The sequence below is a fragment of the Hippoglossus hippoglossus genome, chromosome 13 (genome assembly GCF_009819705.1).
Source record: "Hippoglossus hippoglossus isolate fHipHip1 chromosome 13, fHipHip1.pri, whole genome shotgun sequence".
NCBI lineage: Eukaryota > Metazoa > Chordata > Actinopteri > Pleuronectiformes > Pleuronectidae > Hippoglossus > Hippoglossus hippoglossus.
The window spans coordinates 27,409,298-27,436,771 of NC_047163.1; the positions used below are offsets into that span (position 1 = coordinate 27,409,298).

General features: G+C 41.0%; 1 protein-coding gene across 1 annotated transcript; it reads right to left on the minus strand.

Annotated features, from left to right (window-relative positions):
- smtnl (smoothelin, like) lies at nucleotides 1–27,474 on the minus strand. The gene is made up of 10 exons (XM_034603764.1): nucleotides 27,374–27,474; nucleotides 26,062–27,006; nucleotides 8,631–8,712; nucleotides 7,205–7,462; nucleotides 7,018–7,080; nucleotides 6,871–6,931; nucleotides 6,635–6,781; nucleotides 6,412–6,535; nucleotides 4,256–4,407; nucleotides 1–795 (listed from the first exon to the last, which is right to left on the minus strand). Exons 2-10 carry the CDS (start codon nucleotides 26,734–26,736, stop codon nucleotides 669–671), a joined length of 1,689 nt encoding a protein of 562 aa, XP_034459655.1. The 5' UTR covers nucleotides 26,737–27,006; nucleotides 27,374–27,474; the 3' UTR covers nucleotides 1–668.

Sequence of the window (27,474 nt, forward strand, 5' to 3'; positions counted from 1 at the left end):
TTTATTTGTCAAACAGCACAGTTTATTAATTTCATTTCCTGTATCTCACCCCCATCTCAGTGATACAATATCAAAGCATTTGTGGATGTAAATATCAGTCAGCAATCCTTGATTTTTTTTTGTCATAAGATATTCTTTCCCATGTGTGGGTGTTTTTTTTACATAATTGTGAGGCAATTCATAGTCAAGTGTCACAAACAATTTCAACAAAATTGAAGCATCAATTCTATTGTTGCAGTGTAAAAGGATAATATTGAGACATACATTTTGTGGCGACTTACACAACACATCAACATTACAACTCTTTGCCCAATATATCTCATCTACATACACACAGATACACACATACAAAAAAACAGTATTGGACTGTACACACACACACACACACACACACACACACACACACACACACACACACACACACACACACACACACACACTATGTTCCCCCCACGAGACATTTTCCCATCTGTGAGCATTTTTTCTGCACCGTTTGGAGTGTCCACTAATCCACCACCAGGGGACAGCATAGTCTTTTCAAAGTGCTACCAAACCAGCTCTGTATCTCCATCCAGCTGAGAGGTAAGGAGGAAGAACCAACTGCTGCAGGTGGAGGCTGAAATAGTTTGAGTGTAAAAGGAGAACCATGGATCCCTGACATTTAAGCTTCACTCAAACTTGCGCAGGTGGTTGTAGAGGGACTGGACATAGGTGAAAACACACATGGGGTCTGGTTTACGACCCATGATCATCATGTCGTCCACCTCAATCAGCCGATCGCAGCCGGCCTTCACTCTGCACACACAGACAGAGAAACACAAGTCAGAGGGGAAGGCTCTTTTTGTATGGTTCAATCTAAACCTAAATTTGATTTAACCCTTTGAAAAATCCTAATTTCATTGTTTTCTAAACCTCATAAAGAGCATTTATGTACAACGAAACAGCAGAAATTCAGAATTGTGGATCAAAATGTGTCAGCTGAATCAACTGAAGGTTGTCTGGTCTATTGACTAGTTCAAGAAATAACAGGAAATCCAAACTAATATATTAAAATAGCAAATTTTTTCTCATCAGCAAATCAAAAAGCAATAATATTAATTGAATATGTTTAATACCTACAATAATATTATTAATGATATCAATCATATTAATTCTTAACTCTGAACTACTTTTCTAATGCAAACATGCACCAGTCAATTTTTTTAGTCATTTCACCTGTTGTGATTTTTTTTTAACTTTAAATGCTGCTATCATACTTCATCTGCTGCTATTTTACTCATCCTGTGGATGGACACTACTATTGCACTTTTAACCTGGGACCAGGTTTCATATTTTTGCTCGACCTAGTTTATGATCAAAATGGTTGATAATTCATTTTCTGTTCTTTCAACACTGCGTCATATGAGAGGTGACACACATGACTGAGCTGTATCAACAAAAGGTTTACAACACAGCCAATATTTGTATATCTAACATCATATAGTTATATATCTAACATCAGGTCTTGCATACTCATTTTCCTTTACATTCTCACAAACATGTTTTGAGTAGGACCTTATATATGTAATAATTCATATGCATTTATTGTCCTATAAGTCTCTGCTCTGTGATCTCCTTAAGAGGTCAACTCTAAAGCTGCCCCTGTATATAACGGATTGATTCTGTGACCAAGTGAATATTGTTTTTCAGTCAAATCAGCTTAATTCAACAGCAGTCTTAAAATAATAACAATACATTCATGAATCAAGGGGTATCTTTAAGTCCACGTCCAAACTATGCGCCTGTATAATGTCTAATCTACACAGTGCAGCCTGCTGGAGCAGTATCTGTAACAGTAACAATAAGCCATGCTGTGTGAAGCTATGCGGTCAGGCAACAGGAATGCACGCCCAACACCTAAAAGAAGAAAGTCTGGTGAAGCAGACAGGATCGGCAGGAAAATTGCCATATAAAATGTTTGTGTGGTGTTGTGTCGTAAAATACAGAGGACCATAAAATAAAACCAACAAAGAATACAAATTAAGGAACATTCACCCACAATAAAATAAAATGAAAAAAAAAACATTTATTGTTGATGCACTTAAGACCAATAAATCCTTAAAGGCAAAATCCAAAAACCACAACCAACCCCCAGCAAACAAATGTGTATTTGCTGTTTTTGCATAGTTTTTTTTAGACATTTTGGGGAAAATACAGAAAATACTTGACCACTTTCTTGCTGAGGAGATTGATACTAGTCACTTTATTGTTATGCTATAGATGAGGGCAGAGACAGCACACAATTAGCTTGATTTATCATGACTGGAAACAGAGGGAAGCAGCAGAACTGGCTCTGTCCACAAATGTAAAAAAAAATCCACCAACCAGCACCTCTGAATCTCACTTATTAACATGAACCACCGCCTTTGTTTAATCTGTTCAAAAACGAGTGTGGAAAAACAATGGGGGACTATTTCTTGGTCGGAAGCAGTCACCACAAATTCATTGCCTCCAGCTGGTGTTGTGAAGTGGTTATCCTATTTATTTACATGCCGGAAGCAGGGGGCTGCTTCTCTGCAGAGTTCAAAAATATTCCTACCAGCCCCCATAAAGCTCAATAATGAACACGTTGTATCTTATTTTCTTCTGTTTTTCTTGTACACAGACAGAAATGTGTGGTTTTATATGGAGTTATGTAATGGAACTATTTCTTGAGAAACTCCAGTGGATCAGACAATGTGTCTGTGCAGTGTCTCCAGCCACAGGGCAGGTTGTCAGATAGGTGATAGGTGAGTACAGGTTTAATTAGAAGTCTTTGTAAAGGTGAAATGGTAATAAACCTGACGACCTTAGTGAGTTTTTTTAAAGATTTCGGGAATAGAGTCATCATATTACAGGAATAAGGTTGTAATTGAGAAGAAAGTTGTAATCTTATGAGAATAAAGTTGTAATTTAACAAGAAAAAAAAAGTTTTACTCCTGAAAAAAAACCTTGATAACAAATCTCACTGTTTCTGTTTCTTTGAATATCACACAGATGTAACCAACGATGTACAGTCGACCACTGCCAAACATTTCCTCCTCCACTAAAGAAGAAACTTCCTCTGAGTCTATGGGTTTTTTTCTGTTGGAGTAAACAAAGTTTCTTCGAAAGTCCCGATACTTATGATAATGTAGAGCGGATGTGACAAAATATTAAAGATTACATTATTTTTGACCTTCTATGTAAAGTGCCTTGAGATAATGTATATTAGGATTTGGCGCTATACAAATAAAATTGTAATTGAAATTATTTTTGAGACCTAAAAAGTATAGGTCATTATATAAAATATAACTCAACAGATGCTTCAAACAAATTGTTGTTTTATTTACCCTAGAATAAGCCCTTTATATTTAAATACTTTATATTTACATTGGGAGTAGGTCCTCTCTATGGTGGCCACCATGTTTTTTACAGTAGCCCAAACTGGACAAACTAAACACCTTTTGAGATTTTATGACAACTGAAGGTTACCACAGGTTCTCTTATATGTTTGGCAGGGGAGGGTGAGGTGGGGGGTAATTAGCTGCAACAGGCAACTTTACCTCTAGATGTCACTTAATTCTACAAAATGACCCTTTAAGTGGCCCTTATGATCCAACTTAGTTACAGTTCATAACTCCAGACACACCAAAAACAACTACTCTTCACTTTCTGTGTGAGTACAGATTAAACTGAATGACGTACAGGGAGCTAAACTAAGCTAAGCCATCCACCTCAACGTCCATACTTTGCCCTATGCACAGACATGGCAGTGGTATCACTCCTCTTGAAAGAAAGCAAATATGTGTTGAACCCATGTTCAACAACTTAGTTTAACAGCTGAGGTTGATGGGGATGTCATTAGTTTAGCAGGTTTTAGTTCTGATGATATATGAGAAGTTATTACATCAATCTCCTGCAGTTTTATGCTAATTCTTTCAGGGGCTGTTGAGATATTTCATGACAAAACAAAACAAAAGGTCAACCTCATGGTGGTGGTGGTCGGACTAATCAGGGAATCCCTGGAGGGCAGACTGTGAATGTCTCTACATAATCCCTTGGCCATCCAAACGATATGTTGAAAAATGTCTGCATGAGTTGAACTGGTCATATATGTTGAACTGGTCATATATGATCAAAATGATCAATTCTACAAAATGAAAAAAAAGGAATTAATCTGCATCATGTCATAAGAATAACTGGTAAACTTCTAAACAAAACATTTCTTTAAAATGTTGACATGGCTTTCACTCACTCTGCAGTTCCAAAGGCCAGCTCAAAGTTGTGTTTACGGTTGACGGGCGACAGAATGGTGTAGTCGAACTCAGTGGGGAAGAAGGAGTGGACGAGGGCACAGAACGCCATCCCGTCACTCCAGCTGGACGAGAAGTTCTGGATGTCGATGTTCTACAGAGCAACAAAGAAAAACATTTGGTGATGATGTGGCATGTGTTTCCGTGAGATCACTTCAGACCTCCGTGTGCACAAAGAAAAACATTTAAGAGAGGTAAAAGAAACATGACTTGTAAAACTGACTGGCAGCTCGTCGGAGCTTCATAAAGACATCTCTCCATTCACTGACTGGCCTATAATTATGATGGATAAAACAGACTTTCTTCGACGCTCCAGCTTTGGGTCTATTACATGCTTTTGAAGTCATGTCATCTCAAGGCTGCCCTTCATTAGTCTGGAGTTTGCCTTGAATGAAATGCAGCATGTCAAGTCACTGGATGAACATCTCCCTCTCATGTGTGCGTGAATGTTTATTGCTGCCAGTTAATAGCAGTTTAGCTTGACTGTGGCCATAACCAGAGCCACATGGAGCAGCTGGCACACGGCGCTGTGAAAAGAAAATGGTACCATGACCTCAACTACCTCAGCCCTGCACCCTCACATACATACAATTACACACACCTTGGATTTACGAGGATATTCACCTCCACATACTGCAGCTCTCTGGTTGAGAGGTAGATGATTAACACATTAGCGCTGTGCTATGTGCTGACAGGTTAAAGCTATATGGAGCGAGGCTAATTTAAAACCGACTACTTTTATGTCCCATCTCAGACATATTCAAATTCAAAAGCACCGTGCTGGAAATTTTGCGACCTTCACCCATTTACAACAAACTACGTAAACATCACATTACTGCAGGCCACTTTTTTAAAGCATGCTGTAATATTTTCCTTTAAATGGTTTCCTTACTTCTTGCAAGCTTCTGCAAATTTATCTCTGTCTGTGCGATTTTCTGAAATGTGCATATTCGCTTTCTTTCTGAGAGTTAGAGACAAGAAAATTGATACCACTGTCATGAGTGTGCAGCACGTAGGTCCACAAAGCTGTAGCCAGGAGGAAATTAGCTTATGCCTCTAGCATGAAGACTAGAAGCAGGGGGGGAAATAACTAACCTTGCCTCATCCAAAGGTAAGAAAATCCATCTACCATCACGTCAAAAGCTCAATAACTCCCATGTATCTTTTTCCTTCAACCTTTACAGAAAGAGAAATGTAGGAACTATATAATTTGTGCTCTAATGGGGACTTAGATGGTGTAACTGTTTCTTTCTTTAACCACGAAACAAGCACATCTTTGCGTATGGTTTAAACAAATTAGACATGATATTTGTTGAGCTTTAAATACACAGGTATGTGTTTAATTTTGAAGGGAGCCAGCTAGCTATTATCCCTCTGCTTCTAGTCTAAGCAAGGCAAGGAATATAATATATAAGATTATTACATCTATTCATCTAACTCTTTGAAAGAAAGAAAATTTCAGACATATACTGCAAATACTTCTCTTCAAATCTCTGACGAATCTATATCTGTCAGTGTAACATTATTATGACATGACTCTGCAGTTGAAAAACAGCCAGTGAAGTAAAAGTCAAGGGACTAACAGCTGGAAAGCATCTTGAAAAGGATCAAATGAATTTATAAGCCTCTGCTGCTGACTTTAAAGCCCTGCTTCAAACTTCAAACACAGGATGTGGATACACAGTTTACCACTACATCTCCATACAACAATAAAGTGACTTAAACTACAATAGAACCAGACACAATGGGTTAGAATCTCAAGCAAACCTCTTCCAATTCATTTTCATGCTATGAAGTGAAATGAAGAGTCACTGTCTGGCACTAAGTGAAACCACATTCTAAAAGGTAATCGATTTGGATCTGTCCTGGAAAATGTGGAGCAGTAGCGTAATATTTATGCAATTTGTGGTAAATGGGCACTTTAGAAGCTTTGAGTTTATCTGGAGCCAAGTAGCAACTTGTAATATATTGACCAAATGTTATGAAATATGGATGAATTGATACTATATTACCTTAAATGCACAGTATAGAATGTAATGTTCAATTACAGAATAACATAGTCAGAGTTTTGTCTGCTAGATAATAATAGGTATCTTACCTGGTAGCCTATGGTCTTGGATCGGCACCACTCCAGAAGGATCTGTTTGATGCTGCTGGCGCTGGATACCCCAAAACTCTGAGACCGCTTTAGTTTGGATTTGGACTCCACTGGTTTGGGACGGCTGTGCAGGAGAAGTTGGAATGTTGGCAACAAAGATGCATAAATATTTTATCTACCATTATTCCCATGTTGCTAAAATGCAGCATTAAATTGCATTTACCTGTTAGTTGCTTCAGAGTCGAGTCTTTCAAAAATAGATCGACGAGCCTGAGCACCAATGTTACGAGGCAGAGTCTGTGACCTCACTAGTTCCCTCCTCCTCTCTCCTACCTGTCCATAGGTCTTGTCACTGTTTATATCACCATCTCTGCAGGGTGGAGGCACAGAAGTGTAAGACACATAAAATATATGAAACCTGTCCTTAAAGATGTCCTTACTCAATCATGTTACACTCACCTATCATGCTGCTGTAACCCTGAGTAGGTCACTGACTTAACAGGAGCTGAACTTGCCTTCTCTGTAAGACAAACATTAAGAGCAAATCAGATCCACAATTCTGCAGTCCCATACTAGATACTGTATGTGACTGCAGGCACGACTCACCCTGAAGGCGGGGGGATCCGAGGGCTCTGATAGGTGTAGGGGTCCATGTCTTCACAGAAGATACTAACATAAACAAATAGAAAAGAAACAGTCAGTTTAAGGATTTTACAAAATACCTTGATATGCTGCATTCATGTTTAATACGAAAAAACAACAACAGATCGGTCAAATTGAGTCAGTCAGCTACCTGATTGAAGTGAAGACTCTTCTATTGGTTGAGGCTGGTTGAATGTTGTAGTTGACTGACCAGGAGACGAGGCCTCAAAGACAGGGGAGGACCGAGAATCAACGGGACTGCTGGGAGAGTTGGGAGAGCCCTTGAGCTCCGCTGTCTTGGTTGTGGCGGTGATGGGGAGGTGAGGCATCCGCATGGCGACAGGGGCTGTGTGCTCGTGTGGGAAATCAACGGGTGGAGAGATCTCTCCGTGTACCAACATTGAATGTTCTAGTTGGATAAAAAGATTTTAAATGATCACATCAATGTAAATTGTCAAAGCACAATCATTTTTTTAGCAACAGTAATTCAGATCACTATACAATATATAGTGTGGAAGGGGTTGCCCATGGTAACAAGACCACAGAAAATGATCCTCTAAAGTTTCCCTCAGTGGATCATTTTAGCCATTTTTAGCTTAGCAGTGTTTTGTCTCACAAACTCTATTGAGTAATTTCATTTTTCAGGTCTGATAAACTATACAGTAACTGCCCAGCAAATAGAAACAAAAAAACAGACATAGTAAAGGGAGTTTGTTTTATTCAGAAGTTGGTGGAGACCAAAACAGAGCAAAAAAGGGAGTGAAGTAATAATTTTATAAAATGTAGCTGAATCCAAATATTTAGTATTCAAGATGAATACACAAGAAACAAACTAAATGAGAATGATAAATTAATGCAAACAGAGGAAATAGGAAGCCTGACATTCAGGTCAGCAGCATGTTTTTTGATGTGTGTTCCATTGTGACAATTTTAAACTGAAACTCCCACTGAAGTCAGATTCCCAACACTGCTGTCACCTACCCTGCCTCAAAATCCAAGATGGCTGCTCTGCGCATCAACAGTGTTGAAAGCTGTCATGATAAACTGTTTATCATCAGAAGTCTTATTTGTGTCTCATTAAATCAGTCACTCAGAGGGCTGACAAAGTATCGGTAGACATGATGCTATATTCTTTAGATCCACAAAAATACTATGCAATGTGTTGTCATCAACTGGTATTGCTAGCAATGGCTAACCTGGTTAGAGCAAACCATACTTCTTCCATCACACACAACACAACCTTTGACTTGTTGTACTGGAACATGGTCAACTCGAGATCTTCTCTATCTGGGGAACTAATTAAGTTTTTCATAATCCACACTTTATGTTTGTAGCCCAGGCTCTCTGTTAGAATAACTTACCCCAACTGTATTTTCTACACGGGTCACAATGGATATTAAATACATGTTCTCATGAGTAAACTGATCTTCACGTGTAAGGTGGACTATCCCTTCAATCAAAAATGGATGCTGTGGTAGCAAACAACCTTGAATCAAGTTGGTTCACATCAGTTTGCATTTTCATATAATCTGTGAGATGAGCACTGCCATGGTGTGACACAGTTATGATGTGTTTACCTGTTGTGGCAGCGTGACCATTCTCCAGGCCTGCATGTGTGGGGGCGGGGTCCACTTCTATTGGCTCTTCTCGCTCAATGCTCTGAAACACACATTGAGTCATAGTTAACTAACACACTAACAATGCTTATTGCTTTTTAAGCAGCATGAGGTCATCTTTGACCTTCACTGGAGAGTAGGATGATTGTAAGTAGATGTTTACGTCTAGAACACTGTCCAAGCTGGAAAACCGGTTTTGAAACTCGCCTGGTGAATGAATCATTCTGGTATTGATCTGTCGTATTTTTTGCCAAAGGGGATTAAAATCTGATCCGAATAAAACAGAGTTCTGTGTCAAGCTGTTCTATCGCTAATATGTTGTGTTTGTATCAAAGAAAAAGAGTCAGGGGATCATGTTCCTCTTGTTTGAACAAAAAATGAATCCAGATGTCCTGTGATTATTGAGTCACTGTTGGACCATTTCACTCTATTCAGATTTTAGACTTCTCTCCAACACATGGGATTTTCTGACATGACTTCAGACAAAACAAATCAACGCAGTGTGACTCAGCTCATAGTCGATAACGCTGCACATTTGGCGGCATGGACTTCAGAGAAGTGTTGTAGGTGTGAGAGGCACCAGTGTTCTGCTCTGTTCTGTGCACCTATCTCCCCCTTGATAAGAACTGCAAAGCCTTTGTTTAAAATCAGGCACTGCTGTCATTGACAGTGACGAGGAAAGCAGCCAAAATCTGTCTGCCGATCTGGCAGCACGACTAAAATGACTGAGATCAGGTTATAATGTCAAACATCATTAGCATCTGGGGTTCAGTGTCTCTGTGACCCCCATTTGTTTCCTGTCTCCGTGATCAGAGCAGATCCTCGGTGGAGGCTCGCGTTCCTCTCTCTCCAAACACAATTAGCCACATGGAAACAGCTAATTACCATCCAGAGCAGATACTTCTATCTTAAACTCTTGACCGCACGGCGCTGCTGACCCACATAGGTTGTGGGTCAAGCTGTCACTTTCCATGTGGCAAGACAGACGGAGCACAGCGCATTGATAGTCGGCCCCTTTGGAACAGAACAACACTACTCAGGTCAATAGTGCAGCACTGATAGCTGTGCACGTTTTCTCAGGGTCACATTGTGTGTGTGCTGGTCTCACAAATTTTGAAACGGGAACATAACACACCCTCAGGCAGCCATGTAGGAGGTCCTCTGCTCTTTAACAAGTAACAAATGAACAGCTGCTTGTTTTTCATACTCTGATGTCAAATACACACCGTCCATTTCTGTGCTGCGTTTGACTGAGAATGTTATTTCTCCAATGATGCATCTGATGCATTCATTCTGTGTTTGGATAAACTCAGCATGTTTGGAAGCAAAACTGCAGCATCTGCCCATAAACCACTACGTGATCAGATAGATATGGAGCCCCCTCAACAAGAGTCAGCAAAAGAGGGAAGTGTAAATCTGTACTCTCAGTTTATAATCTGTGCAAACAAATTATAAACTGTGCTCTCGGATTTATAATCTCTGCCAAATATTTGTAAACCATCTGCACAGGTTTGCAAAATAAATCCAGTTTATCTAGGTATAAATGTAAAATGTTAGAATAGAATTCATGCTATATTGTGTTTTCCATTGGATATTTGCAGCTTTCATTGTGTAGCATCATATTTATTGTGCTTTAATTGGGGTTGCAGGGAAAACTGGTTTATATTCTAACATTACAGTTTATAAACAGTGTAAACATTTTTAAACAGACAGTACAGATCTTTCTTCTTTTTCTTAGATGACCCTAAGGGGGATCTGTAGATAGAGGATGTAATTATACAGAAAACCTGAAGCTACTAAATGCTTCATCTCTGGTCTGGTGCTGGTCAGACAGTGTACAGTGGATTTGGAAATGATGCTGATAATAATAGGTAGAGAACCAAATACCAAAACAACGAGCCTAAAGAAGCAAAAATTCTCTATAGAGCTTAAATGAATTGTGGAGTCTGAAATTTGATGTGCAATCGTCATTATACTGTAAGTGATCCCTTTAAAAAACACACAGTCATTTATCTATTGATGACATAAGCATGTCGTAAGATGACATAAGATTACAGGATTTAAAAGTATTTTAAGACATTTTAAAACTAAAATAAAAGAGTATTAGGATCTGACAGTACAGGAGAGAGACTGAGGAGAGAGACTAATTATAATAATTATAATAGGCAACTCATTTCCAGGCAAACTGCTATGGCCTATAACAAACTGATTAAATATCAGTCCGTCTTAAGTCACCAAATGAGAACAATTCGCCTAATTTTAACAAAACAAAACAAAAATCATCTTATTCTGTCGAGTGTCTTGTGTTTTATTTGGGTTTTGTGTCTTTGAGATTTTTACCTCGAATCCACTTTAATGCTAGTGAATAAAATGTCCACTTGTGATGGTCACAGGAAAACAACAAAATCACATTTAACAATAGCAGCCCACGATGGACCTTTACTTTCTGCTGAAGAAATAGTCCCAATGAAAACTTCTGGCAGTGTGTTGTGTGGATTTTTCATATGAACAAGGTGCCCTAAGAGAAAAGAGATGTTGCTGCTGATATGTGAATTTAATATTGCAGTGCTGCGAGCACCACAAATATCTTGACCTCATTTACCTCCATTTTTGGTTGAAGGCACAAGATTCTAGAGATGGATATCTGAAAACCTGGACAAACAAAACTAAAACTAACTAAACTAAGAGAGAAACCCAACACTGTCACGCACGCACGCACGCACGCACGCACACACACACACACACACACACACACACACACACACACACACACACACACACACACACACACACACACACACACACACACACACACACACTGCTCACTTGAAATGGCTGGGAGAGTGTAAATGTGTGTCCGTGGGCTGAGGTCACCTCATAAGAATTGCTGTTGGGGGAAGGAATATGTGTGTGTGTGTGTGTGTGTGTGTGTGTGTGTGTGTGTGTGTGTGTGTGTGTGTGTGTGTGTGTGTGTGTGTGTGTGTGTGTGTGTGTGCGTGTGTGTGTGTGTGAGAGAGAGAGAGAGAGAGAGAGAGAGAGAGAGAGAGAGAGAGAGAGAATTGTGGGGTGTTGTGGATGGGTTGTCATTTCAGAAAGGGGCAATTCCACTCCTGAAAGAGGATAAGAGGAAAAAATGAAAACCTTATATCACTGGGTATGAAGGTGAGGGAGTCAGAGGGGAACAGTTGTACATTGCCTGATGGGAAATGTCACAGAGGGACGGGGCAGTGGGGTGGAAACAGCTGGCTATCCAGCAGGAGGAGGGAGACAAATTTCAGAGTGTCTGGCTTTGGGGAGGGGAGCTCCCCTGGCTTAAGTACTGAGATCATCAGACGTCCACTGTGGGTCAGAGGGGGAAATATGATCGCTGAGCTGCTGAGTTTCCTGTAAACTCCCTGGTATCTCGAGGTCTCGCTTTCTGGCAGAACAAACTGGTACACAGTACCGACGAGGGACCTGAGAACATGATACACGCGTCACATTTGCCTAAACGAGCATTCGTGAAGACCCACATGAGCACACACATAAACTGATATCTGTTGTTTTAAGGATGTCGCTTTCTATTCAAATCCAGACATCAGCAACTCAGCGTCTACAATCTGCAGAGCAGCCCCACGTTAATATCTGCCTCACCCAGCATGGAAGTGAGGTTGAATTTTTTTGCTTCTTTACAATGACCAGATTTCAAACATTTAATTTCTTCGTTCGTGCTTTATCAATTTCTCCACTTTCTTCCCAATGTGCCAAATACATCATTTGGGATCATTTTTATCAGGATAGGGAATGAAAAAGAAAACATTATTTCCTCTACTCATGACTGGAAGTTTATCATCTGTCCAATGTGGACAGGTGATAGGGTTGCAATCATCTACCAGGTCAGTGTTGCACAGTAAATATTTGTACATCGTGTAGCTGTTGATAGATACTATAAACCTGCACCAGCACTATAAACCTGTGTAAATATACAGCTGCTCTAAAGTGACTCAATGTCCATAGAAGGAGGTTAGGTTGTGTGTTAGTTTGTTTGATATTTAGAAGGATTATACTAACTTCTCCTGACATTTTGGGGAGGGGTTGGGCATGGGACACTAGGAGGAATCTTAAATAATATTTTATTTACAGTTTCTTAGGCAAAATGTATTCTTTTAATATTAATCTTTGAGCTTTGACCTAAATGCGAAAAAAAACAATACCGCTATAATGGCTAAAGACTAATAAAGCATTATTATTAATCTAATATTTTTGACCAGTGACAGTCCTAGGAACTCTCAGCTGGTGACACCTTCACTTACTCCGACTCTGTACCACACTACAAGTCACGTTTCACTTGATTGGCCGACACGTGAGTATTAGTGTTTGCCCCTTACTGATAAATGGCTAAAAGTAGGAACGATGACACCAGAATAGACTGAGCTGAGCTGTCAGGAACCCTGGATGGACACAAAGGAGGTGTGTTAACATATATCTGGTCTAACGGCAGCTGGGACCCTGTTACTGTGCTACATGGAATCATATTTGAATATTATTATTTGTATATTTTGTATATTTTGAATAATTTTCATTCATTTAATTTATGCCAGAGCTATAATGCCTCCTGCTTGTTTTCATAAAGTATGAATGTGAACATCCTGAAACTCCCTCAAACGGTACATGTACTTATTTTTTTTAATTGAAGATTCATCAGGTGTGACATGGGATTGGGTAACCAGAGGTCTTCTCTCTGTTAGCTCCTCTTTCATCCCTCCCTCTCACAAACTGTCCTCAGTCCCTCTGTCTCTGTCTCTTTCTCTCAGGGAGACATCTGAGCTTCACTGGGCCTTTGGGTGGTGGAGGACGACACTTGAACAATGGAGGAAGGCTGGCATCCCTCCAATGACTACCAGTGTGTATGTGTGTGTGTGTGTGTGTGTGTGTGTGTGAGAGTGAAAGATAAATTCACCGCTATGGGTGCCAAAAGTTCTCATTTTAATTTGCAAAATAAATGCACTAACAGAGATTCCCATGAGGCGCATGAAGTCACAATGCAGCCTTTGTGCTCATGGCAGTTATGTGAATGCGTGAGGTGACAGGAAAGACTTACAAGTATACTGTCAATTATTATGAAGCTTGTAAACTGTCATGCATCAATGTCAACTACAGCAACCACCTTGCAATTTAATATGACAATAATCCAAAAGCACAGGATGCAACACAATCAGCAGATACATATGAAGGAAGAAACATGCACTTGTATTCACACAGCTACTGTAAAGCGATCAGACTTCTGCTCAGTCAACAGTTAGAGGCAGAGGACTCTGCTCTGTAATTTCCTCCTATAAAGGAATCCTCTCAGAGGAAGAGAGACACACTCAGACCACCTGTTCTTCAAATACACTTACACAGACTGCAATTTCTCTGCTCGAAAAATCGCAGGGAACCCCCCTTTGGGTTGAGGGTGGAAAAAATGCGCGGCCTTTGAAGAGAGAAGATATAAAACACAAATTGCAGGTGAGAGCCACTGAACAGGGGGAGGTTTTCTTTATAAACATAAAAGTCTGTCTGAATGGAAGTTACAGTGTCGGCTGCTGACGAGGCCTGATTTAACACGTGCTTGTCTTCTGACAGCGTCTTAAACCATGGGTTGATTCATGTTTTACAGATCTGTCACAATGTGCTCTTATAATGTAAGAAAGGGGATCATACCTCTTGTTTATTTTGAGAGATACAGAGGGGTTTCTACCTCCCTGGTGGCAGAGACAGTGGATAGTTCATTACTGAACAAACTCAGAGGGTGAAGAATTTCTCTTTTGGACACTTGATGAGCTTTCTCCTCTTGTGCTATCCTCCATCCAAAATTCTCACTTTTGCAAGCAACACATTGAAATCCAATGTTCTGTTTGGCATCTGGTAAAACACTGGGCATTCTTGAAACGTACTGTAAGTTGTTTCTGAAACACTTTTTATCTCATTTTTTGCAATTCTCTCCACGTTCCTAATTGCCATCAATAAATAAAGTCTTCTGGAAAATAAAAGTCAGTGTTTGTGGCCCTCTCGGGACTGTAAATTTCGTTCGGACTGAGAAACGATAGCCAGAAGTTACCAAGCAAATCACGGAAAAGTCGTCTTTTAGCAGTTGTCAGTGCAAGTTCATGTGTTTTGGTGGCGTAGCTTTGACAAGAGGGCTGATAGGAGGGGTTGAGATGTATTGGTTGCATATTTTCAAAGAGTCGTCTACTCTTGCTACCAACCCTAGCTTTAACACTACCAACAAACTAAACTTTCCTCTATTACTTAGATACTACATGACTTTTTTTTTAGTTTTCATCAGAATTTTATGACAAACTTTGAACCAATAACAGGTTTCAGAAACCACGTATTACTATTGTGTCTTGTGACACTGCAGCTATATATAACCTAGTTAAACATGATGGATCACATTTGCTCTGTATTTGTTATTAGTGATACCTGCCAAATATTTAAAATAAGTCAATTAGAAATCTGCGAAGGAGTTTAACCTCTCTAACCGATCCCATAAACATCATCTCACCATGGTAAATCACACTTTTATATAAATATATATTTGTTCATGCTTAGCATATATAACAACATATAACACCTGATGTATTTTCTTATTTGGTGAGTTTTCCCAACTGCTTCTACTCCCACTGTTAAAGGTGTGTAGCATAAGATTCATGGAAGAAGAAGAGCTTGGTCTCAGGCCAAGTATCTATGAGAAATAGGTCCTGCTCGCTGTGGGGAAAATATCATTTTTCACTCTTGACTTGTACTCACTGCTCTGTAATGTCTCGCTCCAACATGTGGCAACAATAGAGAGCGACTCCCCTGTCTTCCCTCTCCACCTCCCTCCCTCCCTCCATCCTCCTCTGCTCTTTCATTCCTGGCAGTGAGGCAGAGGAGGGTGGGACGATGTCTGGAGGAGACTTGACATGCTCACCGCAGGAAGGTGAGAGGTCAGCAAATAAAGACAATCTGTATCACCTCTACCTTAATTCCCATCGCTTACAAACAGTTGACTAAACTGGATAGGTGGTGTGAGTAAGAGCAGGCGGCCCCACTAGTCATTTCAGCTCAGTATCCCCAGGGATTACATCGATATTGGACAAATCTTCACCTCGTGATTTACATCCAGTGCCAACATTTTGGGCCAGAGCAAGAAGTATTGTGCCTTTTATTGTAGTGGAGGTCTGGGTGGTGTACGGGCATTGAAGGGAGTCCGAATTGTCATGCAAGAAAGACAACCCTTTTCCCACACGGACAAACAAAGTTAAAATGTAACTTTTTTATTAACCATAACCACAAACTTTCCCTAATACTGTAAATATTTAATCTTCTATAGATCCAAAATTGATGTCTGGATGTTTGTTAATCTGGATTAGGATTAACTCCATTTGCAGTGATCAATAATACATTTATTGTCGATGAGAAAAATCTTTACCAATGATAGCCGGCCTACAGTCGATAATATCTGTCCCACCAGATCATTTTGATAATCTGATTATTTTTACTTCACCATATCAGACTGACAGACATTCATGGGTATCACAGGTGCAGATCTCTCAACATTCATAGACTCACTTCCTTTCGCAAGTTGTCTTAGAAGTAAAAGCATGTTTGTGTTGTTGCTGTAATGCTGTATATCGAGCTGAATTGAAAAAGGGTGTGAACTTGGGTCAAGATTGTGTCACTTGCTCAACAAACCTGACATGATATGTATGCAAACAATAACAGCCCAGACCTATATATGAACCACACACATGAATAGTATTAAAGCAAACTCAGTTTCATTTTATGAAAAGCTTTGACTCTAAAATCTTCATGGCAGAAGTTTTCTAACATAGACTGTTTCTAAACGTCCAGCAAACAAACAATAAAAAGTGACAGTTTATTGTAGAACTGTTTGAGGAGGACTCACTAATGACAAGGAATAATTCTGAAGTAGCTCCAGAGCATCAACACAGGACCAGAGAACAGAACATTACCAACAGACAATAACGGCCACTGCATTATTAGTCCAAATGTAAAATAATATGCACTATTCTAATGAAGGAGCCAACCAAGTCTCATTATTGGTGCTGATGATCTGAGGTTACAAGATGGAACCATCTCAGCAGAGTAGTAACCCAGACAGGTTGAGGTTGAGCCTCGATGTCTCCCAGCTTCATGTCAGTGAAGCAAGGATTCAACTCCAGCCAACACGACTCAACCAAAGACGTTGGTTTGGACTTAAATCCTGCAGAATCCTGAGTCCTGATCTCATGAATTAGCAGACATCAGCTGGAGAAAACATTACCATTGCCCACGTCATGGCATGTACAGTGGTTATACTCAGCCCTGTGGCCAGTATGCCTGCAATGAAACACATGACCACCCACATAGAAACTACAGAGCTGAATCAGACAGAATCCAAAATTACCTGTAGCGATGCATTTATTTAAAACTTTTTTGTGATTATCAACTGTTTGACAACTTTGTTGTTGAGATCTGGTGGAATGTGATTGATAGGGCAGCTTCAAACAATGCATTCACACATTTAAAAAATAATTTTACATATTTTTCCTTTGTTTCTCTTTCCACTGCACACTCTGACAATGCCACTTCATTCTACTGTTGAATTCTACAGCTGTGTTGTATCTGAATGTTTTAAGCATTAATCAAATGTTATTTTCCATTTTTATTCACCCTGTATGGCTGCAGTTACTCCTGGGCATGTATAAGTGAAAACATGCTAGGCTGCAGTGGGAATTCACAACTGGCCTTCTGCTCACCCCCAACACTCCATCACCTTGCCTCTGAGGAGTTTACATTTTGGATTTCACCCTCACAGTGACTGACAGGCAGATAAATTAACTCTAGGCCACGTTTCTTCTCGCTCGTCTCCTGAGCTCCCAGAATGCCCAGAGCAGCAGTTATATCTGAGTCCCCCTCCTGTGGTGGGAGACTTGATTTCTGACAAAACCTGAAAATGCCAGGAACCCCTGCTCTCTCACCCGTGACCCCGCACAGTGTCACTCAACCTCTAAAACCGATTTTCCTTTAAGTGCCTTTCGGGCATTATTCGCTAAATGAAATTTGTGCGGTGTTCCCAGGCGGATTGAGCTAAAGGGACGACCTTAAAATCTACTCCTGAAGTTGACTTCCAGAAAGGCTTATTTGTTCCACAGGGCAGCGAGGATGAGGAGGGTGAGGAGGGTCAGGAGGGTGAGGAGGGTGACCTATCCCACCAGCCAGTCAGTTATTAACCTGTTTCCACAGAGATGATGACGGGAACATGGCTTATTGTCTGGAAGTCATTAAGAGAACCAGGGGTAGCCAGGGAGTGGTCGCATACCTCTGTTAAACCCCCCAGCAAGTGCACACACATGCACACACACACACGCACACACACACACACACACACACACACACACACACACACACACACACACACACACACACACACACACACACACACACACTCACACACACACTTCAGCTGTGCTCTGCCTTCAGTGTCATTCTTTTCTCTTCGATTATTTCTAATCTATATTAATTTCTTATGAATAGCAATTCTTTATCAGAATAAGTTGGAGAAGTTTTTCCAGAGCAGCGTAACATATAGCTTTGATAAGTAGCTTACACAGACAAACCACTCACTAGTAAATACAGGGAGATACACAGACTAAAAAGAGTAGAGGTTATTTTGTAAAGTGATAAATCAAGTTATGATCTAAAAACCAGTACATATATCTATTACTTTTGTAAATATTGTATGTGTTTTTGTGAGTGTTTTTGATCATACTTCAAACTCTGGCTTCTGTCTCACTCATGGCTTTATTAATAGCCACATGGAGGTGGGCTACTGCCAGGAATCCAGCCTTAAAATGCAGGGGGAGACTGGAGTAGAAGGCTGAGGAAGGGGCCACGGAGGCAAAGAGGAGAGGAGAGAGGGATGGATGGATGGATGGAATTTGGATACACACAGAGATCAGAGGTTATTTGTCACAGTTAAGAGTCACCACACTACTTTACCACACTATACTATACTACACTATGCTCTGCTACACTATACAGTACTTCGCTATGCTACACTACACTATATTATACTTCACCAAATTAAACTATGCTATGTTACAGTATTTTATAGTGTAAACTATACTTTACTGTACTATACTATACTATACTCTACATTTTTACTAGTTTTCACCAATACCCTGCTGATACAGCATATTCATGCCAACACTGTTAGTGTGAACATGTGCACCAGCAGTTGGCAATCACAGCGTAATTCAGCTTGGACTGGGATCAGTGCATCTTAAGTGCTCTGAATGTACAATCTATCCATCAGCCTATTCTCAGACTGTGACTAGACTAAAACACTGCAGGCTAAATGTTGCAGTGGTCCGCTGCTTATGTGCAGATAAGAAAGCAGATAGCATCGAGGCTGAGTTGTGAAATGTTGGGGGGAGATGGAGCCAGTGGGTGCAAAGGGAGGGACGGAGGGAGACAAAGTATCTGGAGGAGTGTTACCTGATGGAATTAACACCAACACATTCTGAATGATCAGATCATCAACCAGCAGGATAAATACTCACACAGAGACCTGATTCCAGTTTGAAATCAATAAAGTCAATTATTAAACTATTATTGAACTGTGAATTAATGAAATAGCTTCATGTAATTACGGTAAAAATGAGACAAGCACAGACACTATTCAAAATTAAAACCCAGTTTTTAATGAATCATGTTGCTTCGTACAAGAAACTAATGAAGGAGATTTTTTTTCTTTCATTGCCTCAATGGACCACTGTGAATAGAAGGAAATGTCCATGGTAATCATATAATAATCATATTAATGCAGCATGTAGCACCATTACATCAAAAAGCCTATCCTGTAAGCCCATGTAAGAAACATCCAAACTTTTCCCTCTCCAAAAATCAGCTCTTACATAATATGTGATGCAAGTGCTGTATAGGGTCATAAATTAAGTGCACCCTGTCCCTGTGCATTAATAGAGAACATTAGATGACCCTGTGACCTGACTGGGATAATCTGATCTGCTCATCTGCTAATGAACACACACACACACACACACACACACAAACACACACACACGCACGCACGCACGCACGCACGCACGCACACACGCACTAGAGGAATGCAGCGTCTGATGCTCTGCTGTGGAGGCTTGAATGGTACCGGTGTGGTTTAGGAAGGTATTTGTGGGAAAGAAGTCAAATGAAAGTGTGGAGTCTTGTTGTAGAAAAGAAAATGACAACTATGTCATGAATTTATCAGATATCTCCCTTATATAAAGAGCTGAATGTAATCCTGTCAACCTCTGACTAATGAAGTTTAACTTGTATGGATCTAGATATATTGCACATGTTGAAGGATACATAAAAGCAGTCAAATTAAATTAAATTTCTTGATTTCTTGACTTTTAATCCCTCGACTGGGTCAAGCTCCAAAAACACTTGATTCTACATTTACCACATTGCAACCCACGAGTTTATTTCATTAGACTGATCATGGACTGTATGTAATGATGGACGACATGACAGCTCCCAAAAGTGAAGCCAAATCATCTTGATCATAAAGTACATATCAAAACCATTTTTCTTCAAAAATCTATTCTATCATGGTCATTGGTTGAGCATGTGGGATATTTTAGCTTAATCATTGTACAACAGGAGGAAGTGGAGGTGCGTCGCTCATCTTTATGTACAGTCTCTGGACTGGCACTGTACCTTTTTCTGGAGCTTTCACCCACATTGTGCATCTGACAGCTGTATTAATAACACCAGCTGTTACATGACCAAACTTTTGTTATGTGATGGGAACTGAGCTTATTCTGATGAAGACGGAGAGATGTGGATGAAGGCCTTAAAAAGCTAAGTAGACCGTGAGTAATGTTTTTTTTTAAAGCATTTATTATTTATGCTATTAACAAAAATATTTTAAGATCAATTAACATATAATTAATCTCAACTAATCATATTGTACAAAATAATGGCAGATTTCTAACAGAAGTATCAGCCTCTAGGGGTGAAATGAAAACGAAGGATGACAGGTGAGAGACAGGAAAAGGTAGAGGAATGAGTGAAGGAATGAGTCAGAGGAGGAAGAGAGGAGGGTAGATTCTATAATCCCTCCACATTGAATGTACTCCCAATAAAGCACAAGAACCCACACAATGGCCCATTGAGACGGCTGCTTTGGCACCGTAATTGGCAACAGCAGTGTCGTCTGCAGACATACAGTGTGTGAGCGGAAGTGTGTGTGTGAGGAGGAGAAACAAAGGAGGAAGAGGAGACATTGTTGAGGAGGATTAGGTCTTTGTCCTAATCCTAATCTTCACTAATTCCTGTTGCCCAGAACCATTAGAGGATAGAAAAGAGCCACACAGCTGCCTCTTTACAAACCACGAAAACCTTCCAGATGGACACACGCACACACACACGCACACACACACACACACACACACACACACACACACACACACACACACACACACACACACACACACACACACACACACACACACACACACACACACTGTAACACACAGCTGGGTTTCCATTCAAGCATTTTTATGTGAATGCCGATGTTCTGAATCAGAAAAGTGGAACAGAGCCAGTCTAGTATGACAGCTTATCAAATATTACAAAACAATAATCGTCATTTTAACAAGGCAGAATGAGAGGAATATAAAATCTGAAAATGTATGTACACGTACACACACACACACACACACACACACACACACACACACACACACACACGCACGATTCTTCAACTCAGCTGATGAAACAGCTCCAGATCGTTCTCATTTGAAGAATAGAGGGAAGAAAAGGCACAGTCATGCTGTGTAATTCATACAGATTCGTGCTGCAGGTGTTTTCAACATGGAGGAGATGGCGCTGACACACTACAGGTGGGATTTGGAGGTGTGTGCGTGTGTGCAGGTGTGTGTGTGTGTGTGTGTGTGCAGGTGTGTGTGTGTGCGTGTGTGTGTGTGTGTGTGTGTGTGTGTGTGTGTGTGTGTGTGTGTGTGTGTGTGTGTGTGTGTGCAGGTGTGTGTGTGTGTGTGTGTGTGTGCAGGTGTGTGTGTGTGCGTGTGTGTGTGTGTGTGTGTGTGTGTGTGTGTGTGTGTGTGTGTGTGTGTGTGTGTGTGTGTGCGTGCGTGTGTTTGTGTGTGTGTGTTCTCTTGAGACGGCACTGCAGGTCAGAGTGACGCTGCACAGTAACAGCTGGAGAGCAGGCTGGAAGACTGACACCCCTATACACATCTCTCTGGCACAGATAACTTCAGCGTGGATTCATGCCTGCAGTGTGTGTGTGTGTGTGTGTGTGTGTGTGTGTGTGTGTAACTGTCAGTCAGGCCTGTTTGAACAGCCAACTGTACTTTATGTGCTGTGACTTCCTCTGGTGTGTCTCTGACAGGTAGGTGAGGATGTGGCAGGAAGAGTGAGCTGCAGTTATAATCCAAACAGTCGTGTCCTGAGATCCGACCGTATGGACAAAAAGTCATTGTTTGTGCACCGATACTAGTTCACAGTATTTTCTGCATCTCTTGTTTGATATGATCTGTGTGTTACTGCAGCTGACAGCAGGTATCTCCCACACACACACACACACACACACACACACACACACACACACACACACACACACACACACACACACACACACACACACACACACACACACACACACAAAGGTACCCTTGTGTTGTCTAGCTATGACCACATGATTTCACAGAAGACAACATTCCTCTGTTGTTTCCAACCACATAGTTTGGTAATTACAGCCAAAAGTGGAACAGCTATTTGCATGTGTGTGCTTTTATAGACTGTATTTCAATATGTGTATGACCATGTGTCCTTTCACTGGACATTTATTACCATCACACTCTGTATGCTACTAGACAGTGCTATTGAGAATTTCAATAAAATTACAACAAACAAACTACATGATTGTAATGGCAATATATTACCCTACCATCCAATGAAAGAAGAGCTTCTATGGATGAACTCTGGGGGGGCGTTCATACGGGCTCTCCTCGTGAACGTGGTAAACGCAATCTAATTTGAAGACCAAATTTAGGAACAACTGCTCATTCATGCAAATCTGCTAATCAGCCAATAATGTTGCATCAGTGCATTGTATACAACCACACAGACATAGGACCTTCAGGACTAGTTTCAGGATTTCTGCTGCTGATCTGAAATGTTCATACACAATGGTTTTTACTAAGAATGGAACCAAAACTGTAGACAGCAGCACTTCTGTGGATAGAAACACACTGTTGAGAGAGGTCAGAGGAGAACGATCAGACCGGCTGGAGCTGATAGAACTCTAGTAAGTCACATAACCCCCATTTACAACTGACTTTTGATTTCTTACAAACTAGTTCTGATGGAACATACACCCCCGCTCTTGCAGTGTAAAATGTCCTGCTCAGTATGTGTCCTGACCACACACAGTAAAAGAAATAATAAAAACAGATCTAAGGGATCCATTTCAAGATGGTTTCTGTTATGTGCTCTGATAAGAAAAAAAGAGCTATTGGACTCATGCAGTATATCATGTCATCCATCTCAGTAAGGTCTGATGGAACATATGCTTTTAATAAATACAGCTGTTTACACCAAGTGTGTAAACGTTCACAACTTATGCACAACTGTGACTTGTGTTATACAGTTTGCAACTTCCTGGTGTAGCTATAGTGGCTGAACACAGAAAGTCTACATCCACATTACCACATTTTTGTTTGACCTGGTGTCCACACTGCTCTGGAGTTTTGGAGCCGCTAAAAATGAGAGGTTTGGAAATGCTGCTGGACCCGTATTTGTTTAAAAACTCCGGGTGCTCCGTTTTAGTCTGGACGGGCAGAAACTGAGATGTTTTGCAACGATGACGTAGACACTCAAAACCACTTGCTCTTTGGGTCTATTCTGTAACGACGTGACCTTTGCTGAGTCTTCAGGCTCCTATCACATGACCCTCTTTTGAAGGAAAACAACCAGCATTAGCCTCTGCTACCAGTGCACAATGCAACATGGGTAATCAATCATAAGAGCTGCTGACCCTTTGTCTTTGCTTACAGCTGTTGTGCAGTTAAACTCTACATTTCACAATGATACAACTGTTCACATGTGTGGGAGAGGAGGTGTTATTCAAGCAATCTGTGTACAGCGGCATGCGCATGTATGTGAGTGGTCACATACATGCGTTTTAGTTTGAAAACGTAGTAGTAATGTAGTAATGTGAAAGAAACAACACAAACTTCTCTGATCTACAGGCAGAAGAACATTCCACCATTGAGATGGAAGCACTTCATTGAGCGTGTGTTGCCTAAAATGATCCTGTTTTAAAGACACTGAGCACAGAGGCAGAAAGAGGATGATTGATTTATGCTGCAATCGCACTTTGAGGTGTTTCTAGAGAAAATATTTCAAACAATGAAATTGATTTATATTCGTCTTCAGTCTTGCAATTGCACGGTTGCTTAAGAGCTGACTAACAACGCAGAAACATGCCTAAAGACATGTTTGCTACTAAATTGCCGAGAAAAGAAGAGAGAGAAGAACGAATACTTGATTGTCTTCAGCTGCTGTGTACTCTCCAATCTCTTCTAAATATTTAGACAGAGGAAAATATGACGTAAGATAGAATTTCCTTTCTCTTCTGAAAAACCAATAAATTCTGGAGAACGCCAGGAAAAACTGCACGCTCATCTTCAACTAGCTGATTGATGAGCAGAAAGCACATGACGGAGACACGGTTGAGCCAGGAAAGAAAACAAATTAAAATACACAATGACGTGAACAGTGACAGATTGTGTACGTGACTCCAACATGAGTTCCACTCCAGAGGACAAACTTCCATTAGCTGCATTGTAGGGTGACAATTCAAATTTATTCCTGCTAATAACTTAGAAACCACTGAGCTTTACGACTCTGACTCTTCATTGATGAACTATGATGCAACCCTGATATAGACGTAACATGAAACCACTTCTGATCCACCCTAATACTCTTATCAAGAAGAATGTCAGCTCTCCAGGAACAGAGAAAACAGACTTACCTTCCGCGTGAGCCATCACTTTTTGAACTTATCCAGTAGGATTTAAAAAGGCCTCCACCAGAGCAGAACCATGCCGTCATTAAGGCGAAACGAGCTTATTGAATATCCCCCAAATAATGACTAACCAGAGCCTTCATTTCATAACACTGATTTCGCATATTTGACTGGAACCACACAACCACACTGACCACACCTCCCAGGAGCCTGCTGCACTCATATTACTGTACTTCATAAATCCTTAAACATCCCGCTGGAGGCCCATTGTGCAACGCCGTGACACAGCCACTGCTTTGTGTGACACATCGATGCCGCCACAACGCAAACAGCCTCGGTCAAGCTCACTTTCTGCCTCTTTACAGCGGGGGCCCTTTCCCAAACTGGAAAATTACATAGCAATTACTGGATTACCTCCTCTGACATTGTATATTACATTTCCACCCATGTTACAAAGTAGCTGGCACTGGAGGGCGAGGGGGTGGGTCAGTGCAACTGTGCCAAGAGCTTCTATGTGTAACAGTCCAGGAGGAACTGCAAATTTTCTTGGATGAGATTCCTTGATGCTTGAGATTTAAGCAGTTGTTGACATGTAAAGCTGTGATTTCCCAGCGGGGGGAATTGAAACTTTGGGGGTATTTTCACAGTTCCAGGGGAGTATGGGAGAATATTAGAAATTAGAAAAATTGAAAATACAATTAATTAATGTTTTTTTTTCAAGTATTGATAAAGTATATTATACACCTCAACATTATGTGTTGCAAGTGACAGTGAATAAGAATAAAAGAGCAGCATAGCATAACCTACAGCGATCCCAACCAGGGAAAACAAAAGTACAAATCTCTTCCTGTTTTAATTTCACAGTGGCAGACACATTTTCTTTGTGCCATGTATCAAACCTTTCATACCCTTCGGTGTAAAGGTCCTTATTTGTTAGTCATTACATTGATATGCACCCAAAATTGACTTCATAACGATAAGTTAAAGCAAAAAATGGCAATTACAAAATTAAGGTAGATATAATTCAAAGTAATGGATAAATCAATTGCTATATGGATAAACGTAGTAAAAGTAATAGATAAGTGATTGAAGCCTGCATTGTCTGCCACTTCAAACAGTAGTGCTGAGAAAAGAATGTATGAAACCAAATCAACTCAAATGTCACTGGTAACATGTCATTTTTTTATATAAATATACTTAGATCTTAAAAAACATTCAATTTAAAATGTATGCATGAAGGTGTTTGTTTGACATCAGGACAACAAGGTTGGGACCACTGTGGTAAAAAAAAAACTTCACCACCCACCTCTACCAACATGCAATACTCACGTTCGTCTTGCTGGACACAGCAAACGTGGCTCGGCTAGAGAAGCGAGTGGTGGAGGGGCTGCTGCTGGACACTGGGCCTGTCAGCATGGAGGAAACTCTGGAGCCAGCAGGAGGACTGCTGGAACTGGGGGAGGATGAGAAAGTGGCAGGGGGTGATGCAGGGCTCGACTGACCGCTGAGGCCGCTGTAGGTCTGGGCTTGGCTCCCTAGGGTGCAGGGCTGGATGTGGAGCTGAGCCTGGCTCTGAGTGTGAGCCTGACCCTTCCCATGCACCACCTCTGTAATCGCCTGATGGTTCTCCTGAATATCATTAAGGTGATTCTTGTGGTTCAGACTGTGGTTGTGGTTGTTGTTCGACAGGGTGCTCCTGTCACATGTCATCCCGCTCAGGAGCTCCACCTGTTGGGTCAAAGCTTCCAGCTGACTCCTGAGCTGCCGGTTCTCTTGCTGGAGCTGAACCACTGCTCGTGCTAGAGGCCCGCTCACGTTGGCCGTCTCCTCCAGACGATGCTCCATGCCCAGCTTAAAAGCACTGACGTCCAAGTGGATCTCCCTGATGGCGTCCTGCAGAGTGTTCTCATAACGGGCTAGAGCCGCACACACTGTTTCCCCCTCTGGAGAGGAGGACCGGGGATGACACAAGTCTCCCATCTCAGCGAGGGTTGCTGCTTCCATCGGTACCGCTGGTGACCCTCTGGGGATGGGAGAGACAACCTCTATGTCTGTTAGATCCTCTGGACACTGGACAATGTGTGGCTTCAGTCAGTGTGCTGAGGGTTTGGCTGGAGGGGGTGGGGACAGACGGACAAGAGTTTGGAGGTGAAAGTTTGCAGGAGGGGGCAAAGATCTGGTCTGTTCTATCCCTACTCCTTCAGCTCCGTCTTGGGACGTCCCAGGCTACTCCTCCTTCAGTGAGCTTTACAGATGTCTCCCTGTGTCTTCTATCTGAAAGCACAAAGGGAACACGACCTGACCTTTAGCTTGTGAGCAGCTGTCAAACTCTTAAAAGAACCATCATAGTTACTTTTAAGTCATAGGTCATGTTCTGTAGTGAAAAGCAGCAACATTAGAAAAAAAAAAATGAGAGAGTAACAGTAAAATCATGGCTCGTACAAAATGATTTCATTCAGAATCTCCAAATAAAAACATCTTTAACAGATTCAAACACAACTGCTCTGACTCTGCTGCAGTTAAGAGCAGGATGACAGAAACAAATCATACATCTCTTCCAGCCACTTATGCTTCATGTTTATGTAAGTGCCATAAAACACAGCAGTGAGGTCATCTTCACCCACAGCTGCAACCAACCTACCTCAGCTCTGCTGCGAAGCTCACCAGAGTTCCCTCAGCGCTCAGCAGCTCTGTACGTCATGTGTGTGTGTGTCTGTGCTGCCGGTTTGTTTTAAAGGCTCA